The sequence below is a fragment of the Pan troglodytes genome, chromosome 8 (assembly GCF_028858775.2).
Source record: "Pan troglodytes isolate AG18354 chromosome 8, NHGRI_mPanTro3-v2.0_pri, whole genome shotgun sequence".
Lineage (NCBI taxonomy): Eukaryota > Metazoa > Chordata > Mammalia > Primates > Hominidae > Pan > Pan troglodytes.
In genome coordinates, this window is record NC_072406.2 from 45625507 (window position 1) to 45652264 (window position 26758).

At 37.5% G+C, this 26758-nt stretch overlaps 1 protein-coding gene across 31 annotated transcripts in view; it reads left to right on the plus strand.

Annotated features, from left to right (window-relative positions):
• Positions 1–26758, plus strand: part of CCDC7 (coiled-coil domain containing 7) — a 411675-nt gene that overhangs the window by 202490 nt on the left and 182427 nt on the right. For 24 of the 31 annotated variants that reach the window (XM_063781580.1, XM_063781581.1, XM_063781579.1 and 21 more), the window contains one exon: positions 8718–8825. The exons of the other annotated variants lie outside the window; for them this stretch is intronic. In XM_063781580.1, the coding sequence (XP_063637650.1) occupies positions 8718–8825 (108 nt within the window). The remainder of the gene's footprint in view (positions 1–8717; positions 8826–26758) is intronic. 31 annotated transcript variants of the gene reach the window in all.

Sequence of the window (26758 nt, forward strand, 5' to 3'; positions counted from 1 at the left end):
TTTCTTTATGTTTCTCTGACTAGGTAATTTCAACTTATTTGTCTTTAATGTCACTAATTTTTTTGTCTTTTAAAATATTCCTTTGATTCCATCTTTGCATTTCAGTTATTGTGGTTTTCAACTCCAGAATTTCTATTTGGTTACTTCGGGAAATTTATATCATGCTATTGATTTTCTTTCACAGTGAGATATTATTACACTTTAATTCTTTAGATATGATTCCCTTTAGTTATTTGAATAGTTTTATAATAGCTGATTTAGAATCTTTGTCTAGTAAGTCCAGCATCTTGGCTTCTTCAGGGAGAGTTTTTATTAACTGATCTATTTTTGTTTTGTGTATTGGCTATTTTCTTGTTTCTGTGCGTGTCTGATAATTTTTTGTTTAAATTTTAAATAATATGATGTGAAATTCTGAAAATTGGATTACTCTTCTTTCCCAGGGTTTGTTATTTTGCTGTTTTTGTTATTTGTTTGATTAGTGCATTTCTTGGACTAGTTTTGTAAAGTTTATATATTTTGTTGTTTGTAACTACTGAAGTCTGCTTAGTTAGCTTAGTGATCAGCTAATGACTAGACAGAGATTTCCTTAAATGTATTGAATTGATGTCTCCCACCCTTGTAGAGGGACTCCCTGTGTGTCTCTGTGTGTCTTGAGGCATGCTTTCAATGCTGAGGTAAGAAGTTTGTAACTCTGCCTTAGCCTTCATTTCCTGCTTGCTCAGAACCTCAAGGTCAGTTAGAGGTGAGAGATCTGGGAATATTCATGTCTTTCCTAAACCTGTGCACAGCCCTACATATGTGTTTTGTCTATTAGATTCCCTGATACATGTTAGAGCTTTATAGAGCCACTCCTTATGGACATCTAATTTCCCAGTTTTTCTTTTTGAGATTTTGGTGGTCAGCCCCAACCTGGTAATGCTCATCACATGTCTACTATGTTAAGCAGTTACCACTGATCATTTTTTGACAAATGCCCTAGGGTGAGGGATATTCTGGACAAAGAAAGCTCTAAGTCAGGTCAAATAGATATATACCTTGACAGTGCATCTTTTCAGGAAGCTGGCAGATACATCATCAAATAGTGGTTATTCTCTAGGAATGGTGCTTTTGGGGATCCTCAAACTTATTTTGCCCTCTCTAGGGGTTGTTAGGCAGCTGGATTTCACAGCTATTATAGTCGTGAGGCTGTTTGTTGACTGGGCTACCAAGGACCTAGAGTGAGGAGAATGGAATTAGGGCATATTAACATGCTAACTGTTACCAAGGTCAGCCATTAGAAAATGTATTTGTTCTATAGTGACTGTACACATATTTTCAATTGCACCAACATTATACAAGGGTTTCCTTTCTCCAGTTTCTCACCATTTGTTATCTTTTGCATTTTTCATTATAGTTGTTCTAATAGGTGTGAGGTGATATCTCATTGTGGCTTTAATTTGCATTTCCCTGATGATTAAAAATGTTGAGAATTTTTTCATATACTTGTTGACTATTTATGTGTCTTTTTTGTTTGTTTGTTTTTGAGAGACAGAGTCTTGCTCTGTTGCCCGGGCTGGAGTGCAGTGGTGTGATCTTGGCTCACTGCAACCTCCACATCCTGGGTTCAAGTGATTCTCCTACCTCAACTTCCCAAGTAGCTGGAACTACTTGGGATGCCACCCAAGTAGTGCGTGCCACCATGTCCAGCTAATTTTTGTATTTTTTAGTAGAGATGGGGTTTCACTATATGTTGGCCAGGCTGGTCTCAAACTCCTGATCTCAAGTGGGCCACCTACCTTGGCCTCCCAAAGTGCTGGGATTACAGGCATGAGCCACGATGTCCAGCCTATATGTCTTCTTTTGAGAAATATGTATTAGGCTTTTTGTACATCTTTAAATTGGGTTGCTTCTTAATATTGAATTGATTGCATTCCTTACGTATTTTGACTATTAACTCCTTATCAGATCTATAGTTTGCAAACATCTTTTCCCATTCTGTAGGTTGTCTCTTCATACTGTTGATAGTTTTGTTTTCTGTGCAGGAACTGTTTAGTTTGATACAATCTTATTATTCTATTTTTGCTTTTGGGGTTGTATTAAAAAAATCATTGTTAAGACCAATGTCAGGGAGATTTTTCCCTACGTTTTCTTGTAGTAGTTTTATTGTTTTATATTTATTATGGCAGTTCCTCAAAACATTAAAAATAGAATTACCATCAGATCCAGCAGTTCCATTTCTGGGCATACAGTCAAAAGAAATTAAATTAGTATGTCAAAGAGATATCAGCAATCCTATGTTTATTGCAGTGTTATTCACAGTAGACAAGATGTGGAATCAACTTAAGTGTCTGTGTTAGTCCATTCTTATGCTGCTATTAAGAAATACCTGAGACTGGGTAATTTATAAAGAAAAGAGATGTAATTGACTCACAGTTCTGCATGGCTGGGGAGGCCTCAGGAAACTTACAATCATGGCAGAAGGGGAAGCAAACACATCCTTCTTCACAAGGCAGCAGGAGAGAGAAGTGCCAATCAAAGGGGGAAAGCCCCTCAGAAAACCATCAGATCTTGTGATAACTCATAATCATGAGAATAGCATGGGGGTAACTGCCCCCATGATTCAGTCACCTCCCACTGGGTCCCTCCCATGTCATGTGGGGATTATAGGAGCTACAATTCAAGATGAGATTTGGATGCGGAGAGCCAAACCATATCATTCCACCCGGCCCCTCCCAAATCTCATGTCCTCACATTTCAAAACACAATCATGCCCTTCCAACAGTCCCCCAAAGTCTTAACTTATTCCAGCATTAACTCAAAAGTCTAAGTACTTGTGAGACAAGGCAAGTCCCTTCTGCCTATCAGCCTGTAAAATCAAAGGCTTACTTTCCAGATACAATGGGGGAACATGCACTGGGTAAATACACCCATTCCAAATAGGAGAAATTGGCCAAAACAAAGAGGCTACATGCCCCATGCAAGTTCAAAATCCAATAGGGCAGTCATTAAATTTTAAAGTTCCAAAATGATCTCCTTTGACTTCATGTCTCACATCCAGGGCACACTGGTGCAAGAGGTGGGCTTCCATGGCCTTAGGCAGCTCCACCCTTGTGGCTTTGTGGGGTACAGCCCCATTCCCAGGTGCCTTCACAGCTGGCCTTGAATGTCTGCAGCTTTTCCAGGCACATGATGCAAGCTGTCAATGGATCTTCCATTCTGGGGTCTGGAGGACAGTGGCCCTCTTCTCACAGCTCTACTAGGCAGTGCCCCAATGGGGACTCTGTGTGGGGGCTCCAACCCCACATTTCCCTTCTACACTGCCCTAGCAGAGGTTCTCCGTGAATGCTCCCCACCTGCAGCAAACTTCTGCCTGGACATCCAGACATTTCCATACATCCTCTGAAATCTAGGCAGAAGTTCCCAAATCTCAATTCTTGACTTCTTTATACCTGCAGGCTCAAAACCATGTGGAAGCTGCCAAGGCTTGGGGCTTGCACCCTCTGAAGCAATGGTCTGAGCTGTACATTGGTTTATTTCAGGAATGGCTGGAGCTGAAGCAGCTGGGATGTAGGGCACCATGTCCTGAGGCTGCACAGAGCAGGGGAACCTGGGCCTGATCCAGGAAACCATTTTTTCCTCCTAGGCCTCTGGGCCTGTGATGGGAGGGGCTGCTGTGAAGGTCTCTGACATGACTTGGAGACATTTTCCCCATTGTCTTGGTGATTAACATTGGCTCCTTGTTACTTATGGAAATTTCTGCAGCAGGCTTGAATTTCTCCCCAGAAAATGGGTTTTTCTTTTGTATTGCATCATCAGGCTGCAAATTTTTCAAACTTTTATATTCTGCTTCCTCTTGAACACTTTGCTGCTTAGAAATTTCTTCTGCCAGATACCGTAAATCATCTCTCTCAAGTTCAAAATTCCACAGATCTGTAGGGCAGGGGCAAAATGCTACCGGTCTCTTTGCTAAAGTATTGCAAGAGTCACCTTTATTCCAGTTCTGAACAACTTCTTCATCTCCATCTGAGACCACCTCAGCCTGGACTTCATTGTCCATATCACTATCAGCATTTTGGCCAAAGCCATTTAACAAGTCTCCAGGAAGTTCCAAACTTTCCCACATCTTCCTGCCCTCTTCTAAGTCCTCCAAACTGCTCCAACCTCTGCCTGTTACCTAGTTCCAAAGTTGCTTCTACATTTTTGGTTATCTTTATGGCAGTGCCTCACTACTGTGGTACCAATTTACTATATTAGTTCATTCTCAAACAGCTATGAAGAAATACCTGAGACTAGGTAATTTATAGAAAAGTTAATTTACTCACAGTTCCACATGGCTGGGATGGCCTCAGAAAACTTACAATTATGGTGGAAGGAGAAGCAAAGACATCCTCCTTCACAAGGTGGCAGGAGAGAGAAGTGCTGAGCAAAGGGGGAAAAACCTCTTATAAAACCATCATATCTCGTAAGAACTCATTTACTATCATGAGAATAGCATGGAGGTTGGCGCCCTCATCATTCAATTACCTCCTGCTGGGTCCCTCCCATGACACATGGGGATTATGGAAACTACAGTTCAATATGAGATTTGGGTGGGGACACACACAAACCATATCAGTGTCCTTTGACAAATGAATAGATAAAAATGTGCTGTATATATACACAACGAAATATTATGTGGCCTTAAATAAAGAAGTTCTGTCAGTTGCAACAGCATTGATGAACCTGGAGGATATTATGCTAAGTGAAATAATCCAGGCCCGTAAAGACATATATTGCAGTCTTGGTAAGTTACATATTTCTATGAATTTATACATTTGTTCTAGATTATTCAATTTTTGGTGTATAATTGTTCATAGTAGTCATAATTTTTTGTATTTCTGTGGTCAGTTGTAATGTCTCGTCTCTCATTTATAATTGTATTTATTTGAATTTTCTTTTTTGTATAGCTAAAATTTTGCCAATTTTGTTTATCCTTTCAAAGAATAAGCTCTTAGTTTTGTTGACCATTTCTAGAGTTTTTCTAGTCTCTATTGCATTTAGTTCTGCTCTGATCTTCATTATTTCCTTCCTCCTATTAACTGTGGACTTAGTTTGCTCTTTGTTTTTAGTGTTCCATGACATGTACTGCTAGATTTTTGGATTTGAGGTCTTTCTTTTTTTCGTAATGTAGACATTCATTGCTATAAACCTCCCTGTTAGGACTGCTTTTGCATCATTTCATGTTTTGTTATGTTGTGTTTCCATTTTAGTTTATCTTGAGATATTTTTTATTTTCCTTTTTATTTTCTCATTGACTCATTGGTTATCCAGGAGTGTGCCACTAAATTTTCCCACATTTTGAATTTTCTGAAAAATTTCCTGTGATTGATTTCTAGTTTTATACCATTGTGGTAAGAAAAGATAATTGATATGATTTCAGCCTTCTAAAATTTGTTAAGACTTATTTTGTGGCCTAAAATATGACCAAAGTCATACCTTGGAGATACTGCAGGTTCAGTTCTAGAACACCACAATAAAGCAAATATCACAATAAAGCAAGTTACACATTTTTTGTTTCATGGTCCATATGAAAGTTATGTTTAAGGTCTAATATCCAGCATCTATAAGGAACTAAAACACATTTCCAAAAATAAACAGCAACAACAACAAACAACCCCATTAAAAAGTGGGCAAAAGACATGAATGGACACTTCCAAAGAAGACATACATGTGGCCAACAATCATATAAAAAAAGCTTAACATCACTGATCATTAGAGAAATGCAAATGAAAACCATGAGATGCCGTCTCACACCAATCAGAGTGGCTATTACTAAAAAGCCCAAAAATAACTGATGCTGGCAAAGTTGCAAAGGAAAAGGAACACTTATACACAGTTGGTGGGAATGTAAATTAGTTCAACCATTGTGGAAGACAGTATGGTGATTCATCAAAGACCTAAAAACAGAAATAGCATTTAGCCCAGCAATCCCATTACTGGGTATATGCCCAAAGGAATAGATATCATTCTCCTATGAAGACATGTGCACATGTACGTGCCTGTTTGGTGCTCACTGCTTTGTGCCTGAGTGGGTACCTAAGGTACAAGACAAAGTCCCCTTTACTTTTTCCTCTGTTTTTCTTAAGCAGAGGGAGTTTCTTACCATAGCCACCACAGTTGGAAACGTGCTGGGTCTCACCTGAAGCCAGCATATCTCAGAGTCTCACCTGATGCCTATAGCATACTACCTAGATCTTGCTGCTGATTATTCAGGGCCCAAGGGCTCTTTAGTCAGCAGGTGATAGATCTTGCCAGGACTGAATTCTTCCCTTGAAGGTGGCAAGTTCCCTTTTGGCCCAGGATGTGTCTAGAAATGTCATCCAGGAACTAGGGCCTGGAACGGAGGCCTCAAAATTCTGCCCAGTGCCCTATCCTACTGTGGCTGAGCTGGTATCCAAGATACAAGATGAAATCCTTTTTATTCATCCCTCTCTTCTCCTCAAGAAGAAGGTCTTTTTTGGAGCTGTGAGTTGCACTGCCTGGGTTTGGATTAGGGGTGGCACAGCACTCCTTTAGCTGTCCTGGCTGGTGTCTCAGTAGATGCCCCCTAAGTCCACTGGCTCTGAATCCGGCTCAGCACTAGGACTTGCCTAGGAGTTGCAGTCCTTGTGGCCTATATTGCCTTTGAAGTTAAGTTCCAGGGAACTTTTAGCCAATGGTGGTGAGGCTTGCCAGAACTCAAGTTCCAACAGCAGGGATATGCAGTTCCCTTTTGGCCTCTCTCCATAGGTGGGCATCAGCTGAGTTTAGCTTGATTTTTCTTTCCGCCATGACAGGGTAGCACTGAGTTCAATGCAAAGTCTCACAATCACTGCACTGTTTCTCTCAAAGAGCACAAATAATTTCTCTCTGCACCAGGCGGACACTGCTGAGCAATGGGGGAGGGATGGCATTAGCAATTCAAGACTGTCCTTTCTACCCTCTTCAGTGCCTCTTTCAACAATATGAAGTTAAAACCAGATACTGTGAGTGTTCAGCAGATTTTTGGTTCCTATTAAGGTGCTTTTTCATGTATAGATAGTTTTAAATTTGTTGTTCATGCAAGAGGGATAATTGGTGTAACCTTCTATTTGACCATCTTGCTCCACCACTCTGGGTATCCAGGATAGCGCTTTTATTAGCTACAGGAGTCCTCACTATTTGGACTGTAGCGGGGCTCTGTGTTGTGCCCCCATGACTATTAAATGATCATAAGCATCTAATGGAGAGCCCCTCAATCTCTTCCTTGAGACCTTATTGTTGAGCAACTAAAGCCATAGATGTCTTTGAGAAGGGACTTAAACAGATGGTCCAGGAGTGAGTGCCCAGTTACATTTTTACATGACTCTGACTGCTAATGAAATATTGGTGTCTTGGCAGTAGGTTCTTTTGTCTTGCATGGAAATTTTTCAGTTAAGATCTGGATTGTGCTGCTAACTATTTCACATCATCAAGTTCAATTGAGCTAGATAACCAATGAGAGTAGCACAAATGAACCTAGGTCTGAGTTTGGTAAATGATCTTATTTGTCATCTGTTGTTCTTACTCCTTATTGCTGAAGTAAGAGACTATCAGGTAGCTTTCAGGGCACTTTGGAGGTGACTGGAAGAGAGATCAAAAAAGGTTTTTCGGTGGCAGGGAACTCACCACAATTGGACCAAATTAGTCAGAGGTCGAATAGCAGCCAGCTAAGAAAAGAGAGGGTCTCATATGTATGTAACACTTTCCCCCTACCCACTTCTTCATCCTTCTTGGGCAAAGTGGCCATGGAAGGACATTCTGAATAAGGAGGTCTGCAGTGACACACCTCGTAAGTGCCACTGTCCCTAATTAAATGTAATGAGAGTAACTCATTTAAGGTAAAGGTGAACTATTCACATCTCTTCCATGGTCTCTTTTGATTGGTGTGCAATATGATCATGAGGACTCTACATACTTTTTCATCACACATGGAAAAATGAATAAAACATGAAAACATGCATTATAGACATTCAGTGCTAGGAACATGCTTAGATTTAACAATGGTCATTGGATGCAATTTTGCATGTAGGGTCTATGCAAATTTTGGTCACCAACTACTTTGTTTTCTGGTTTATCTTTCCTGTGTTTCAATTTCTAAAAGTAAGTATCTCTTTACATTTATTTCCTAATGGATAGCATACTTGATATCTTTCTTCTATTTCAGTTTTTTCTCACTTAACATTACCTTCTATAAATCCCTCTAAATCAGGTTGTAACAATCTTTTTATTACTTTTAGAGCTTCCTGTACAACTCTTTGTATCATATTAAATATTGTAGTTGATAATACCACAAATTATAATATATACCTTTTTATTAACCAATTTCATATGCTTGTACATTTAAGTGATTTTGAGTATTTTGTAATTAAAAGTATGCTGTAATGAATAAACTTGTACATATGAATTTTCATTGCTTTGCCTATGAATATATATTAATCTAAATTATAAATAATCAAGAACAAGTAGAGGCTAATATAAATATTTGATGCCAAGAAATATCAAAATAATGAGACTAGTTCACCTCAGATCCTTTAAAGTTCTTGTCACTATTTTCATGTCAGATCTAGAATTATAGTAATTTACTTATATTTTACATGTATAAAAATGAGACAATATGGCTGTATACTTGTTATAAATCTGAAATCTAGAAATTTCACTATAGTTTATGTTTACTGCACTAAATTTATTAATTTGTGTAGCTCATAATGATGTACCAGAAGAAAATCTTATGCTTGAACAAGACACAAAGTCAAAAACGGAAGTAGAAGTAAAGAAACAAAAATCTTTCCAAGATAATCAACTCAATAGTAAGTGTAATAATTGTAGATAACCTTAAAATAATTTAAGATTTATTTTTAATTGGCAAGTAAAAATTATATACATTCATCATGTACTACATAGTGTTTTAATATATAAATTGTGGAATTAAATATAAATTGTGGAATAATAAAATCAAGCTATTTAACATGTATATTACCTTGTAATTTTTTTGTGTTGAGAAGACTTAAAATTTCTCTTAGCAATTTTGCAATATGTTATTATTAACAGTACTCATGAAGTGCAGTAGATCTCTTAAACGTTTCTCATTTCCAGCTGAAATGTGTGTCCTTTGACCAACATTGCTTCAGTCCTCCCACCATCAGCCTCTTATAACCAACATTTTACTTTCTGTTCCTATGAGCTTGACTTTTTAAAACTCCTCATATAGGTAAGATAATGCAGTATTTGTTTTTAGTAACTGGCTTACTTTATTTAACATTATGTTCTCCACATTCATCATATTATCACAAAAGGCAAAATTTATTTCCTTTTTTTAAGGCTGATTTTCGTTATCTATTGATCTGTGGCTGGACACTAAGTTTGATTCCGTATCTTGGTTATTGTGAGTAATGTTACAGTGAACATGGGAGTACAAATATCTCTTTTATATACTGATTTCATATCCTTTGGAGGTACATCCAGAAGTGAAATTGTGGATAATATTGTAGTTCTATTTTTAATTTTTTGAGGAATCCCTGTAGTGTTTTCCATTATGGCTTTACTAATTTACATTCCCACCAACAGTGTACTAGTGTTCCCTTCTCTTCACATCTTTGCCAGCACTTCTCTTCCATCTTTTTGATAATAGTTACTTTAGTGTGTGGGAAGGGATATTTCATTGTGGTTTTAATTTGCATGTCCCTGATGATTAGTGATGTTGAACACTTGTTCATATACCTGTTGGCTATTTGCATGTCTTCATTAGAGAAATGTCTATTCAGATCCCATGCTCATCTTTTATTTGCGTTGATTGTTTTCTAACTATTGAGTTGTTTGAGCTGCTTCTATAAATTGGATCTTAACTGCTTATCAGATTTATGATTTGCAAATGCTTTCTCTCATGCAATAGGCTATTTCTTCTACTGTTGATTGTTTGCTTTGCTGTGCAGAGCTTTTTAGTTTGGTTTAATACCATTTACTTATTTTTGCTTTTATTACCTTGCTTTTGGGGTCATATTCAAAAAATCTTTGCCCAGATCAACATAATTGAGTGTTTCCCATATTTTCTTCTAGCAATTCTAGTTTCAGATCCTAAATTTATGTGTCCTTAATCCAATTTGAGTTGATTTTTGTATATAGTGTGAGATGAAGGTATAATTTTATTCTTCTGCATGTGGATATCTAGTTTTTCAACACCATTGTGTATTTTATTCCAGTGATCTACATGTCTGTTTTTATACCAGTACCATGCTGTCTTGTTTGCTGTAGCTAAATAATATGTTTTAAAATTAGGATGTACAATGCCTCCAGCTTTGTTTTTCTTGCTCAAGATTGCTTTGGCTATTCAGGGTCTTTTATGGTTACATATGAATTTTTGGATTTTTTCTATTTCTGTCAAAAAATGTTATTGGGATTTTGATAGGGATTAAATTCATAACTGATGGGCATTTTAACAATATTAATTCTTCCAATCCAGGAACATGGGATATCTTTTTATTTATTTGTGCTTTCTTAAACTTCTTTTACTAATGTTTTATAGTTTTCATTGTAGAACTTTTTTTCCTCCTTGTTTAAATTTATTCCTAGGAATTTAATTTTTTGTAGATACTGTAAATGAGATTACTTTTTGACTTCTTTTTCAGACAGTTCGTTGTTAGAGTATAGGAACACTACTAATGTTTGTGTGTTGACTTTCTACCCTGAAAATTTTATGAATTTAATCATTTGGTCTAATAGTTTTTTGGTGGAGTCTTTAGAGTTTTCTTTTTCTTTTTTTTTTTTTTCGTTGACAAAGCAGTTTCACCCATGTTATTTAGTCCTTGTGGTAGTCCTTTGGAATAAGCAATGTTATTCCCTTTGATTTACACTGAGACCTAAAGATGATGAAGAGAAGGTAGATTACAAAGATAATAATATAAATAGCTATCATTTACTGAATTACTAATAAATACCAGGTACGGCAGTAGGAAGAACATAATATTTTTCTAACATACACAATATTCCTGCAAGGTTGGACTTAGTATTTCTTTTGTTTTTTTTATACTTTACTTTCTAGGGTACATGTACACAATGTGCAGGTTTGTTACATATATATATATACATGTGCCGTGTTGGTGTGCTGCACCCATTAACTTGTCATTTACATTAGGTATATCTTCTAATGCTATCCGTCCCCCCTCCCCGCACCCCGTGACAGGCCCCAGTGTGTGATGTTCCCCTTCCTGTGTCCATGTGTTCTCATTGTTCAATTCCCACCTATGAGTGAGAACATGTGGTGTTTGGTTTTTTGTCCTTGCGATAGTTTGCTGACAATGATGGTTTCCAGCTTCATCCATGTCCTACAGAGGACATGAACTCATCCTTTTTTATGGCTGCATAGTATTCCATGGTGTATATGTGCCACATTTTCTTAATTCAGTCTATCATTGTTGGACATTTGGGTTGGTTCCAAGTCTTTGCTATTGTGAATAGTGCCACAATAAACATACATGTGCATGTGTCTTTATAGCAGCATAATTTATAATCCTTTGGGTATATACCCAGTAATGGGATGGCTGGGTCAAATGGTATTTCTAGTTCTAGATCCTTGAAGAATCGCCACACTGTCTTCCACAATGGTTGAACTAGTTTACAGTCCCACCAACAGTGTAAAAGTGTTCCTATTTCTCCACATCCTCTCCAGCACCTGTTGTTTCCTGACTTTTTAATGATTGCCATTCTAACTGGTGTGAGATGGTATCTCATTGTGGTTTTGATTTGCATTTCTCTGATGGTCAGTGATTATGAGCATTTTGTCATGTGGCTGCATAAATGTCTTCTTTTGAGAAGTGTCTGTTCATATCCTTTGCCCACTTTTTGATAGGGTTGTTTGATTTTTTCTTGTAAATTTGTTTAAGTTCTTTGTAGATTTTGGATATTAGCCCTTTGTCAGATGAGTAGATTGCAAAAATTTTCTCCCATTCTGTAGGTTGCCTGTTCACTCTGATGGTGGTTTCTTTTGCTGTGAAGAAGCTCTTTAGTTTAATTAGATCCCATTTGTCAATTTTGGCTTTTGTTGCCATTGCTTTTGGTGTTTTAGACATGAAGTCCTTGCCCATGCCTATGTCCTGAATGGTATTGCCTAGATTTTCTTCTAGGGTTTTTATGGTTTCAGGTCTAACATTTAAGTCTTTAATCCATCGTGAATTAATTTTTGTATAAAGTGTAAGGAAGGGATCCAGATTCAGCTTTCTACATATGGCTAGCCAGTTTTCCCAGCACCATTTATTAAATAGGGAATCCTTTCCCCATTTCTTGTTTTTCTCAGGTTTGTCAAACATCAGATGGTTGTAGATGTGTGGTATTATTTCTGAGGGCTCTGTTCTGTCCCATTGGTCCCTATCTCTGTTTTGGTACCAGTACCATGCTGTTTTGATTACTGTAGCCTTGTAGTATAGTTGGAAGTCAGGTAGCGTGATGCCTCCAGCTTTGTTCTTTTGGCTTAGGATTGACTTGGTAATGCAGGCTCTTTTTTGGTTCCACATGGACTTTAAAGTAGTTTTTTCCAATTCTGTGAAGAAAGTCATTGGTAGCTTAATGGGGATGGCATTGAATCTATAAATTACCTTGGGCAGTATGGCCATTTTCATGATATTGATTCTTCCTACCCATGAGTATGGGATGTTCTTCCATTTGTTTGTATCCTCTTTTATTTCATTGAGTAGTGGTTTGTAGTTCTCCTTGAAGAGGTCCTTCACGTCCCTTGTAAGTTGGATTCCCAGGTGTTTTATTCTCTTTGAAGCAATTGTGAATGGGAGTTCACTCATGATTTGGCTCTCTGTTTGTCTGTTATTGGTGTATAAGAATGCTTGTGATTTTTGCACATTGATTTTGTATCCTGAGACTTTGCTGAAGTTGCCTGTCAGCTTAAGGAGATTTTGGGCTGAGACGATGGGGTTTTCTAGATATACAATCATGTCATCTGCAAAGAGGGACAATTTGACTTCCTCTTTTCCTAATTGAATACGCTTTATTTCTTTCTCCTGCCTGATTGCCCTGGCCAGAACTTCCAACACTACGTTGGATAGGAGTGGTGATAGAGGGCATCCCTGTCTTGTGCCTGTTTTCAAAGGGAATGCTTCCAGTTTTTGCCCATTCAGTATGATATTGGCTGTGGATTTGTCATAGATAGTTCTTATTATTTTGAGATACGTCCCATCAATACCTAATTTATTGAGAATTTTTAGCATGAAGCATTGTTGAATTTTGTCAAAGGCCTTTTCTGCATCTATTGAGATAATCATGTGGTTTTTGTCTTTGGTTCTGTTTATATGCTGGATTACGTTTATTGATTTGTGTATGTTGAACCAGCCTTGCATCCCAGGGATGAAGCCCACTTAATCATGGTGGATAAGCTTTCTGATGTGCTGCTGGAATCGGTTTGCCAGTATTTTATTGAGGATTTTTGCATCAATGTTCATCAGAGTTTTCTATATATTGGTTTATGTTATCTGACCAAGATAATTTTACTTCCCCCATCCAATTTGAATGCCTTCTGTTTCTTTTTCTTTCATAATTTATTTGCCTGGGGCTGCCAGTGTTCTGTAGAATAGAAGTGGTGAGAATAAGCATCCTTGCCTTGTTTCTTATCTTAGAAGAAACGCTCTCAACTTACTACCATTAAGTATAATGTTAGCTGTGGCTTGTTTGTTGTATATGGCTTTTATTGTGGTGAGGTACAATCCTCCTATACCTAACTGGTTTAAAATTTTTATTTTGAAATGATTTGGAATTTTAATGGATGTTTTTTCTGCATCTATTGAGATTATCATGTGGTTTTTGTCCTTCATTCTGTTAATGTGATGTATCACATTTATTGCTTTATGTTGAACCATCCTTGCACCCAGGAGATAAACCACACTTGATCATGGTGAATTCTTCTTTGAATGTGCTGTTGAATTTAGTTTGTTAGTATTTTGTTGAGGTTTTGCATGATCATCAGAGATACTGGCCTTTAATTGTCTTTTCTTGTAGTGTCCTTGTCTGGCTTTGGTATCAGTAATGCTGGCCTCCTAAAATGAGTTTGGAAGTGATCTCTCTTCTTCTATTTTTTTGAAACATTTGAGGGGCATTAGCATTAATTCTTCTTAAAACATTGGGTAGAATTTAGTAGTGTATCCATGAGGCCTTAGCTTTTCTTTAATAGAATAGTTTATATTAGTGATTTAATCACCTTACTCATTATTAGTCTATTCATATTTCTCTTCTTCATGATTTAGTCATGGTAGGTTGCATGTGTCTAGGAATTATTCATTTCTTCAGGGTTATTGAAATTGGTGCCATATAGTTATTCATAGTAGTCTCTCATGATCTTTTGTATCTCTGTGACATCAGTTGTGACAGTTCTTCTTTTATTCCTGGTTTTGAGTCTTTTCTCTTTGTTAGTTTCATTAAAGATTCATTGATTTTGTCTTTTCTTTTTCTTTTTTTTTTGTTGTTGTCCAGAATTCTAATTTATTAACTCCTCATTTTAAATATTTAACTTTCAGGGACAGTAGAATGTTTGTATTGTTATACGTGAATTCTCTTTCTTCTCAGTAAAATTACATAAAAGGACAAATTATAATCAGACATTTGCTTGGTGAGCATGGAGTCAATCCAGGGAGAATGAATTGGATGATCAAATGTCTATTACATCCATCTTCACTTGGGGCGCATTTGTAAGAGGGATTGGATATTTATTTCTGGGGTCAGGACATGTCGTTTCCTGGGTTGTCCTGGGTTCTTTCTTCTTAGAGACCCTTTACTGTCTTTCCTCTGGATCATTCCTTTTTCGTTAATATATTCTTTCTTTATAATGAAGACAATGCAATTCATTTGATTATATGTTTTAGTAGTCCTTGTCTGTCGAGGCTGTGTCTTAATGAATACAATCCAAACATTACCGAACTCCCCAGTCAACAATTTATAGGATTTTTTAAGGGTAGATGATTTCTTTATTTTTTATGGAAAACCATTCTAAGTTGCTTCCTGTTGATTTCCTATACTTTTATTTACTTTCTTTTTTTTTTCTTTTTTTAAAATTTATTATTATTATACTTTAAGTTTTAGGGTACATGTGCACAATGTGCAGGTTAGTTACATATGTATACATGTGACATGCTGGTGCGCTGCACCCACTGACTCGTCATCTAGCATTAGGTATATCTCCCAATGCTATCCCTCCCCCCTCCCCCCACCCCACAACAGCCCCCAGAGTGTGATGTTCCCCTTCCTGTGTCCATGTGTTCTCATTGTTCAGTTCCCACCTATGAGTGAGAATATGCGGTGTTTGGTTTTTTGTTCTTGGGATAGTTTACTGAGAATGATGATTTGCAGTCTCATCCATGTCCCTACAAAGGATGTGAACTCATCATTTCAAAATACCAACTCTTAGTTTTGTTGATCTTTTCTATTGTTTTTTTCTCCCTTATATTGTTTTTCTAGTATCTATTTTGTTTATTTCTTCCATGAGCTTTATTATTTTCTTCCTTCTGTAAACTTTGGGTTTAGTTTGTTCTATTTTCCTTAGTTCCTTGTGGTGTAACATTAGGCTGTTTATTTGGGATCTTTTATTTAATGTGGGCTTTTAGTTCTATAAATGGTACAATTGTACAGTGTGTTTGTGTTTTAAGCTGTGTTATTACAAAAGAGTAAAAAAGTAAAAAACATTAAAAGTTTATTAAATAAAAAGTTACAGTAAACTCAGGTTAATTTATTATTGAATAAAGAAAATTCATTCAAAATTTAGTGTAACCCAAGTGTACAGTGTTTATTAAGTCTACAGTAGTGCACAGTAATGTCCTAGGCCTTGACATTCACCACTCACTCACTGACTCACTCAGAGTAACTCTTAGTTCTACAAGCTACCTTGATGGTAAGTATTCTTTACAGGTATATCAGTTTTAAAACCTTTATACCATATTTGTACTATGTTTTTCTAATTTTTCTGTTTAGATATACAAATATTTACCATTGTATTCAAATTGAATACAGTATTTAGTATAGTAACATACTGTACAGCTTTATAGCATAGGAGCAGTAGACTATATCATATAACTTAGGTGTGTAGTAGGCTATACCATGTAGGTTTATGCAATGATAAAATTGCCTGATGACACGTTTCAAGACATATCCCTGTCATTAAGTGACACACATAACTATTTTTTCTAACTTGTCTGATCCTCCTAAAAAATGTTTTGAATTTTTTATGAGGCAGTTCTTATATCTGCATTTCTTTGGGATCATCTTCAGGAGATTATTGTGGTGTTTTGGTCGTGTCGTATCTTTAGTTTTTCATGTTTCTTGTTGCTTTACGTTGATGTCTGCAAATCTGGTGCAGCAGTCACCTCTTGTAGCCTCTTCTGACTAGTTTAGCTGTTGAAAGACCTTCTCCTACAGAGGTGTGAGGACGCTTGCTGGGTGGGCTGCTGCAGTTCTGGCACTCATGAGATTGAGAGTTGTGTCACCTTTGTGTAGCTCTGGGAACTGTGGTTGGTGATGACAACGATTTCGAGGATCCTCAGCAGCCAATGCTGTGAATGTTTGCAATTGTGGCAAAGGTTATTGGGGTCTTCAGTGGCAATGACTATTAAAGTTCTTCTGATTTCTTTTTCTCTCAGTGAAGAAGTTTTGCTGATAAAATCCCTCTTGGTTCCGGGTTTGACTTGTCAGCTTGCTTGCATTGGTAGTGGCATGAGTATTTGATTAGTGGTGCCAATGGAGTGGCTGCAGAACTGAGATGTGAAGCACAGGAATGTGTGGAGGGAGCATGGTTCTGGGACCCAGGGCAGTAACAGCACTTATGCCCAGGGCACATGCACCTCTGCTGCCACCTTGGTAACCGAATCAAGGTGCAGATTCCTGTGAAATAGCTGGGCAGCTAAGAATGAGAATATTGATATCCACACAGTTTGAGCTGCTCTGGAGTTGGGGCACAGTCCAGCTCTCTATGGTGGCTAAACCAGTGTCTGGAGCATGGGCACACACAGCGAACGTGTGGCTCTGGGATTTGGAATGCAAATTACCTTGCTGTGACAACGATTCCCAATGTCTGAGGTGTGGGTGGGTTCAATGTAGACACAAAACCCAGGTCTGGAATGTGGTTACTTGCAGAGTGGCTATGTTTTGGGTCAGGGCACACATGGGGTTAGAGGAGGTGGTGACTTCTTTCCCAGTAGTGGCTTAACAGTGCTGGTTCTTGTTTGGAGGAGGAGTATACGGACACATCACCCTTTCTGGGGTTTCCTGGTGGGGATGGCTCTTGGTTACCTCAGTAGGAAGAAATGGTAGTGTCCTGGGTGGATCAGGCTGTTGGGAACCGTGGTGGTTCCAGCAGCATGGCTGATGCCTATAGCCTCCACCTTTCTTCTTTGCTCCTAGCGATCTCCTGGTGTCTAAGATATGCTGACCTCACCAGGGATCCTTTCTACTTGGACATTGTGCTCCACTGTGTTGCTACAGATTCATTAATGTGCCCATGACACCTCTCTGGGCTATTGTAGTTTGTGAAAGGTGTCTATATTTGTTTCATAGCAGGAGGGATGAAGGTTGCTATCTCCTCTGCCATCTTGGTGCTGTCCTACCTTATTTATTTTTTAAACCACTTTACTAAGGTTGATTTTTTGTGTATAGTGTAAGATAAGGGTTTAATTTCATTCTTTTCCATGTGGATACTCTGTTTCCCCAATGCTATTGAGGAGACTATGCTTTCCCTTTTGTGTGTTCTTACCACCCTTGTAGAAGATCAGTTCACAATATGTGCATAGGGATTAATTCTGGACTCCCTGTTACATTGGTGTATATGTCTTTTATGGCAGTACATATTTTGGACTTACTATAATATAAGCTTTGTAATGTGTTTTAAAATCAGGAAGTATGATGCCTCCAGTTTTTTTTTTTCTTGCTTCAGATTGCTTTGACTATTTGGGTTTTTTGGTTCCATATGAATTTTAGAATTGTTATTTCAATTTCTGTAAAAGTGTGCCATTGGTATTTTGATAGGAATTGTACATCACTTTGGGTAGTATGGGCATTTTAACAATATTAATTTTTCCATTTTGAACAAAAGATGTCTTTCCATTTTAATTTCTTTCAGCAATATTTTATCGTTTTCAGTGTACAAGCCTTTTGCCTTTCGAATAAGTTTATTGCTAAGTATTTTTTCCTTTTCGATGTGATTGTAAGTAGGATTGATTTTGAATTCCTTTTTGGATAGTTCGTTGTTAGTATATTAAAACAAAACCAATTTGTGTATGTTAATTTTATATTCTGTACCTTTACTGAATTTGTTCATTCTAACCATTGTGCGTGTGTGTGTGTGTGTGTGTGTGTGTGTGTGTGTGTAGTTTAGGGTTTTCTACATTAAAAAATCAATAACAAATAGTGAGACTGAACCAGTAACCAGAATCTCCGAACGTGAAAACCATGAATCAGTCTTATTATTTACTATTGACCTTTTCAAGTTTTCCATTTTTTCTTGATTCAGTCTTGGTAGATTATTGGTAGGTTCTAGGAATTTAACAATTTCTTCTTTGTGTCCAGTTTGTTGGTCCATAAATTGTTCATAATAGTCATTTGTGATCTTTTCTCCTTTCCATGGCATCAGTTGTAGTGTCTCCTGTTTCATCTAGTTTTATTTATTTGAGTCTTCTCTTTGAAAAAATTAATCTAGCTAATAGTGTGTCAATTTTGTTTATCTTTTCAAAAACCGAACTCACATCTTCATCAATTTTTTCTATATTCTTTCCTATTTTATTTATTTCTGTTCTAATTTTATTTTTTTTTTCTGTGAACTTTGGCTTTAGTTTCTTATTCTTCTTTTTCCTTGAAGTGTAAAGTTAGGTTGTTCATTTGAAATATTTTTTATAGTGATTATCAACTTTCCTTATGGTACTGCTTTTGCTGCATCCTGCTGTAAGTTTTGGTGTATTTCAGTTTTGTGGATTTTTTAAAATCTCAAGATAGTTTCTAATTTCCCTTTTGATTTCTTCCTTGATCCAGTGGTTGTTCAAAATTTGTTGTTTAATTTTCATGTATTTGTGATTTTTTTCCATTTTTCTTTCATTACTGATTTCTAGTTTCATACCATTGTGACTGGAAAATAATCTTGTAATGGTTTTAATTTTCTTAAATGTTTAAGACTTGTTTTGTAATATAGTATGTGATTTATCCTGTAAATATCTCAGTGTGTAGGAGAATTGTGTGTATTCTGCTGCTTTTGGATGGAATGTTCTTTAAATGACTGTTAGGTCCATTTGGTCTACAGTGTTGTTCTGATCTGTTGTTTATTGATTTTCTGTTTGGATGATCTATCCATTTTTGAAAGTGGAGTATTGAAGTCTCTCTCTTCATACCTATTATTACTTTTCTTATGTATTTATGTGCTCTGATGTTGGACACAGGTATATTTATCATTGTTATATACATATATATATTTTTGAGATGGAGTCTTGCTCTGTCGCCCATTTTAATGGTGAATTGACCCTTTTATTTTTGTGCGGTGACCTTTTTTTGTCTCTTGACATCTTAGTTATCTAAGTACAGCCACTTCTGCTCTCTTTTTGATACCATTTGCATGGGATATCTTTTCCTCTCCTTCCCTTTTAGTGTTTAAGCCCCTCACTTTTAGTTCAGTTTGTCCTTGACTCTAAAGCAAGTCTCTTGCAGATAGCATATAGTGGATCTTGCTTTTCTCATCCTTTCAGCTTCTCTGTATCTTTTGAATGGTAAGTTTAACCTATTTATATTTAAAACTATTATTGCTAGGTAAAGACTTACTGTTGCAGTTATATTGTTTTCTGTCTGCTTTATAGCTGTGCCCTATCTTCCTCTCTTTCTGCTTTCCTTTGTGATTTGATTACTTTTTATAATGATATACTTTATTTCCTTTTCATCTTTTTTGTGTCTGATATAGGTTTTTCTTTACGATTACCATGAGGTTTGAGTAAAATACTGTTAAAATGGTCTATTTTAAATTGTTATCTATTTTAAATTGTTAACAACTTAACTTCAATTGTATACAAAAATTTTACATTTTTATTCCACCCCCATTTTAGGTTATTGATGTCAAAAATTACTTTATATTCTGTATCCATTAACCAATTTTTGTGATTATAGTTATCCATAATACTTTTGCTTTTAACTTTTATACTAGAGTTAAAATGATTCATGTACCACTATTACAGTATTACATTATTTTCTGATTATCAATATATTTACTTGCTAGTGATATTTATACTTTCATATACTTTCGTGTTACTGTTGAACATCCTTTCATTTCAACTTTAAGAATTCCCTTTATTGGACGTGAAGGACCTCTTCAAGGAGAACTACAAACCACTGCTCAAGGAAATAAAAGAGGATACAAACAAATGGAAGAACATTCCATGCTTATGGGTAGGAAGAATCAATATCGTGAAAATGGCCATACTGCCCAAGGTAATTTATAGAGTCAATGCCATCCCCATCCAGCTACCAATGACTTTCTTCACAGAATTGGAAAAAACTACTTTAAAGTTCATATGGCACCAAAAAAGAGCCCGCATCACCAAGTCAATCTGAAGCCAAAAGAACAAAGCTGGAGGCATCACGCTACCTGACTTCCAACTATACTACAAGGCTACAGTAATCAAAACAGCATGGTACTGGTACCAAAACAGAGATATAGATCAATGGAACACAACAGAGCCCTCAGAAATAACGCCGCGTATCTACAACTATCTGATCTTTGACAAACCTGAGAAAAACAAGCAATGGGGAAAGGATTCCCTGTTTAATAAATGGTGCTGGGAAAACTGGCTAGCCGTATGTAGAAAGCTGAAACTGGATCCCTTCCTTACACCTTATACAAAAATTAATTCACGATGGATTAAAGACTTAAACATTAGACCTAAAACCATAAAAACCCTAGAAGAAAACCTAGGCGGCCGGGCGCGGTGGCTCACGCCTGTAATCCCAGCACTTTGGGAGGCCGAGGCGGGCGGATCACGAGGTCAGGAGATCGAGACCATCCTGGCTAACATGGTGAAACCCCGTCTCTACTAAAAATACAAAAAATTAGCCGGGCGTGGTGGCGGGCGCCTGTAGTCCCAGCTACTCGGGAGGCTGAGGCAGGAGAATGGTGGGAATCCGGGAGGCGGAGCTTGCAGTGAGCCGAGATCGCGCCACTGCACTCCAGCCTGGGCGACAGAGCGAGACTCCGTCTCAAAAAAAAAAAAAAAAAAAGAAAACCTAGGCAATACCATTCAGGACATAGGCATGGGCACGGACTTCATGTCTAAAACACCAAAAGCAATGGCAACAAAAGCCAAAATTGACAAATGGGATCTAATTAAACTAAAGAGCTTCTGCACAGCAAAAGAAACTACCATCAGAGTGAACAGGCAACCTACAAAATGGGAGAAAATTTTCGCAACCTACTCATCTGACAAAGGGCTAATATCCAGAATCTACAATGAACTCAAACAAATTTACAAGAAAAAAATCAAAGAACCCCATCAAAAAGTGGGCGAAGGACATGAGCAGACACTTCTCAAAAGAAGACATTTATGCAGCCAAAAAACACATGAAAAAATGCTGACCATCACTGGCCATCAGAGAAATGCAAATCAAAACCACAATGAGATACCATCTCACACCAGTTAGAATGGCAATCATTAAAAAGTCAGGAAACAACAGGTGCTGGAGAGGATGTGGAGAAATAGGAACACTTTTACACTGTTGGTGGGACTGTAAACTAGTTCAACCATTGTGGAAGTCAGTGTGGCGATTCCTCAGGGATCTGGAACTAGAAATACCATTTGACCCAGCAATCCCATTACTGGGTATATACCCAAAGGTCTGTAAATCATGCTGCTATAAAGACACATGCACACATATGTTTATTGTGGCACTATTCACAATAGCAAAGACTTGGAACCAACCCAAATGTCCAACAATGATAGACTGGATTAAGAAAATGTGGCACATATACACCATGGAATACTATGCATCCGTAAAAAATGATGAGTTCATGTCCTTTGTAGGGACATGGATGAAACTGGAAATCATCATTCTCAGTAAACTATTGCAAGGACAAAAAACCAAACACCGCATGTTCTCACTCATAAGTGGGAATTGAACAATGAGAACACATGGACACAGGAAGGGGAACATCACACTCTGGGGACTGTTGTGGGATGGGGGGCGGGGGGAAGGATAGCATTAGGAGATATACCTAATGCTAAATGATGAGTTAATGGGTGCGGCACACCAGCATGGCACATGTATACATATGTAACTAACCTGCACATTGTGCACATGTACCCTAAAACTTAAAGTATAATTAAAAAAAAAAAAAAAGAATTCCCTTTATCACTCCTTGTAAGGCTAGTCTAGTGTTGATTAACTCCCTAAATTTTTGTTTGTCTGGAAAAGTATCTACGCTTAACTTTTAAAGCACAATTTTTCTGGGTGTAGTATTCTTAGTTGACGTTTATTTCATTCAGTACTTTGAATATATTATTTCATTCTCTTCTGGCCTGCAAGGTTTCTGCTGAAAAGCTTATTGATAGTTTTATGGGTTTATCTTGTATGTGATGTCATTTTTTTCTTTCCATTTTCAAAATTTTCTTTGAGTTTTGACAATTTAATGTGTCTCAGTGTAAACTTCTTAAGATTCAACCTATTTAGGATCCTTTGTGTTTCGTGTATCTGGAAGTCCATTTTCCTCCTCAGATTTGAAAAAACTGTATTCATTATTTCTTTAAATAAGCCTTCTGCCATTTTCCCTCTCTTTCTTCTTGGACTTCCTTATGCATATATTGGTTCACATGATGGTATCCCATACATCTTATAGGATTTCTTCACTCTTTTTCATTATTTTTATTTTTGTTTCTCATAATAAGAAATTTGAAAGGACTGGTCTTAGAGTTTGTTGCTTTGCTATTTTCTTCTGCTTGATAAAGTCTGCTTTTGAGGCTATCTATGAAATTTTTCAGTTTATCCATTGTGTTCCTCTGTTCCAGACTTTCTGTTGGTTTACATTTTTATGGTTGGTAAGTCTTTGTTGAACCTCTCATTTTTTGTTCATGTGTTGTTTCCCTAATTTATTTGGTTGTCTATTTGTGTTCTATTTTAGTTCACTGAGCTTGTTTAAGGCCATTATTTTTATGTCTTTTTCAGGGAGGTCATAGATCTGCATTTTTAAGAATCTCTTATTTGAGCTGTATTTTGTTATTTGAGTTATCACCTGTGCATCAACAGAGCATCCAGTGGGGTTGTATTGCCCTGATTCTTCATGATCCTTGTATTTTCATTGATGTACGTACATGTAAAGAAGCATCTTTACATGCTAGCTTTGGCCCTTCACTAGACAGCCCACCCAGAGTTTGTGTGGGTCCATTAGCAGGGTTCATGGGCAGGTCAGCTGTCAGGGTCCACAGGAGTGCTGGCTCTCAGGGTTTGTGGGCAAGCCTGCTGCTGTGATTTGTATGTCAGCTATTGGATCCATACTGTTTCTTGAGAGCTTCTGACCACCCCTCTTCCTGCCTTTTTTTTTTGGTTTTTAGCTACCTTCAGGTGATCTAGCCATGCTGATTCCCTGAGTGTTTTGATTGTGGTGCAATGTAAGTAGGCCTCTCAGGTTATAATAACAGGCTGGGAAAAGTCCAATGATCACTTTATTCCCCACAGGAAAACTGAAAAGCCCAGGAGATCTCTCTTGGCACTGTGCTGTGACAGCTTGGGGGAGGTGTGACATGAGTAGAGATGAAACTGTTCTTATTATCCTTTAATTGCACTTTTGCCTTGTTTCTGTGTTCCACTGCTGTGCTGTAGCCTCTCATTTGAATTCCAGAAGTCTCATAAAGGTAATTTTATCCTTGTCTGGTTGTTAAGTCTTCATTTTTGTGGAAGAATGAGGGCTGGGCCTCCTATTCCATGATCTTACTTACATCAATCCCCCTATTTTAATTTATTTTAAGTTCAACTTATCAGAAATTTTTTTTGATTCATGAATATGTATTTGGGCATATGTTTCATAGAAATTTTTAACTTTGACCTAAAGCATGTATACTCTAAGATAATTAGAAAACAAAAGTATTGATAACTTTTGGTTGGAATTTCTTGTCTTGAGACTATTTCACAAGCATAGGTTGTGTGCTCAGTATTCACCAAAGCCCAATAAAAGGCCAATAATTGTCTCTTAAAGGGTATATACTTTTCAGGTATTTCTGAAAATGACAGGTTCAAAAGCCCAGTAGATTCCTCTGACCTGTGGCAGTGTCCTTCTGCCATAACCTCCAACTGGAAAACAGAAGACCTCTTACTCAAACAGTAAATGGATATCAGAGTGGCCCAGGGGTAGTGCTGTTTGGGTTGCTTGTTGGAGGACCTCCAGGCCATCCTTCTGATTGTGGCACATTTAAAGGAAACAACTTTCTTGTAACCCCATAGTTGGATGGCATTAAGATTGCCACATGGGCAATACAAGAGTGTAAGTAGTCGAATAGTCTCATTAATCTTCTTTTTAATTGTTTGATCAGAGAGAGCCAGAGCCAGTATTATCACATGGAATAAGACAACATTCCCCTTACAGATAATGCTCAGGAATTACGCTTGGGTACTAGGTACTTGTACTTTGTAATAATGCTTTAGAGAATTATCACCTGTGCATCAACAGAGCATCCAGTCCTATTTGGGGGGTTTCATGTTTGGGATGGTGTCATGAATGGATTAGAAGGCTAGTCCTTCCTCTGGTAGTGAGACCTTTTCTATGTTATGGTTTATGCATTGATGACAGATAGGGAATTAAGTATATTAGTGGTCAATTTTATCCATTCCATACAAGGGTAAACTGATCCTAATCATCTCTATGTAGATAGATACTGAATGGGGCATGTGCAGTGTGAATTGTTACGTAAGTTTTCACACTCAAGACAATAGCTTCTATTATGTTTACAATGTCAGATACCATTGACAAAGGCCAAAGAGCTGTTGTTTGGATTGAACAGCCAAAATCAATTGAAAATCTTTTATTGATCCAAGGCCCTACACTTAGATGTACTGAGTTATTGAATGGGGATATAATCTCAAGGAGACTTTCTCTATATTAACTTCAGCAAAGAAGGCAGTTGTTTCTTTTTTATTCCTAGACAGATTTTGGGAGACAGAGGTGGTAAGTATAGGACATTGGGCAGGTTCGCAGTCTTCCTGTGCCCTGCTGAAATGGTTCTAACTGCAGCAATAAGTTAAGGAATAATAAGGAAATAAGCCTTCCATGAGGCCTTGGATAAGTCAGTGGGGTTGCACATGGATAATATATCTTTATTCATAAGACCTTCATTAGTTGGGGCCATACCAATGAAAGTTTATGTTGGCCCATAGGGACACACATATGTTCTTTTTTTTTTAATTTATTATACTTTAAGTTCTAGAGTACATGTGCACAACATGCAAGTTTGTTACATAGGTGTACATGTGCCATGTTGGTTTGCTGCTCCCATCAACTCGTCATTTACATTAGCTATTTCTCCTAATGCTGTCCCTCCCCGTGACAGGCCCCACTATATGATGTTCCCCACCCTGGGGATACACATATTTTCTTATCTGGGTAAAGGTCCTCTTGATGTTGGCCTCAGACCCAAAACCAGACAGCATTATCTATTTGCCTGTCATCTTGGCGTCAGGGGTTGTCAAGATCACAGTCATCTCGACACCACTATTCAAAATGCTTAAAAAATGCACTTCTTTCCCATCTCCCAATTCATTACTTTTCTGAGCAGAGGTCCTTGGGTAATGGGGACATAAGGACCTGATCTACTCCATATTTTTGTTCACTTTTGAAAACTGAGAGAATTTGGGGTAAATTTCACCAGGCTCTCTGACTCATTTAAAGATTCACTGGAAGAAGCTGAGTGATAACACTTGTTTTAGTCATAGGAACTATTACGATGTGTACGCTAGTCAGTGAGCACCCCTTGGTTACTACATGTCCCTGAGTGCTTTCATGGAGAGCCCCATCAGTCTCCACCTTTGAGATTCTGTTTTCAGTAACAAAAGATCTCTTCAAGAAAGCCTTTGCTCAGATTTTCCAGGAATTAGTCCTCAGTTACTATTTTTTTTCATCACTCTCTCAGCTAGTAAGTAATTGCTGTGCTGGAAGTAGCTGCTATTTCAGCCTAGTAATTTGTCAGTTAACATCTGAATTTTGTGGTGGGCCAATTGACTGGGCCTGTGTCTGTGGGAGGTAGTGGTGGGGAAGGCTAGGATTGGTTAAGTCCAGAATACTGAGTCAGAACTGAGAAAAGTTTCTTTAAGGATTTCCTCTACCCCACTACTTCACACCATAGGTGGTCTGGCCAGAGGCAGTGACTGAACAATACAGTCATTGTTTGTCACAATACAGCTACTGTCTGAACAATACAGTCAAGCCCCCACCTTCCCCTATAAAGAGGTTTTCAACTTAAGGCGATTAGACTAAAAATGTTATATGCCCAAGAGCCTGGTTGGCCAAGGGCAGAGGAGTTGATTCAAGACTGCGACTACCTCCTATGCCTGCAGTACACAAATCTTACCTCAAGTCTCTTTTGTGTTGGGAATCTCTATGATAATTGCCAGGTAATGCCTTTGTAACTGTCCATGATTGGACCTGAAAGATCACACAAAAGCAGGGTTGGCCTGAAGTTGGATTCTTCAGTGTATTTATATATATATATATGTATATATATATATACACACACACACACACAGCTTCATACACACA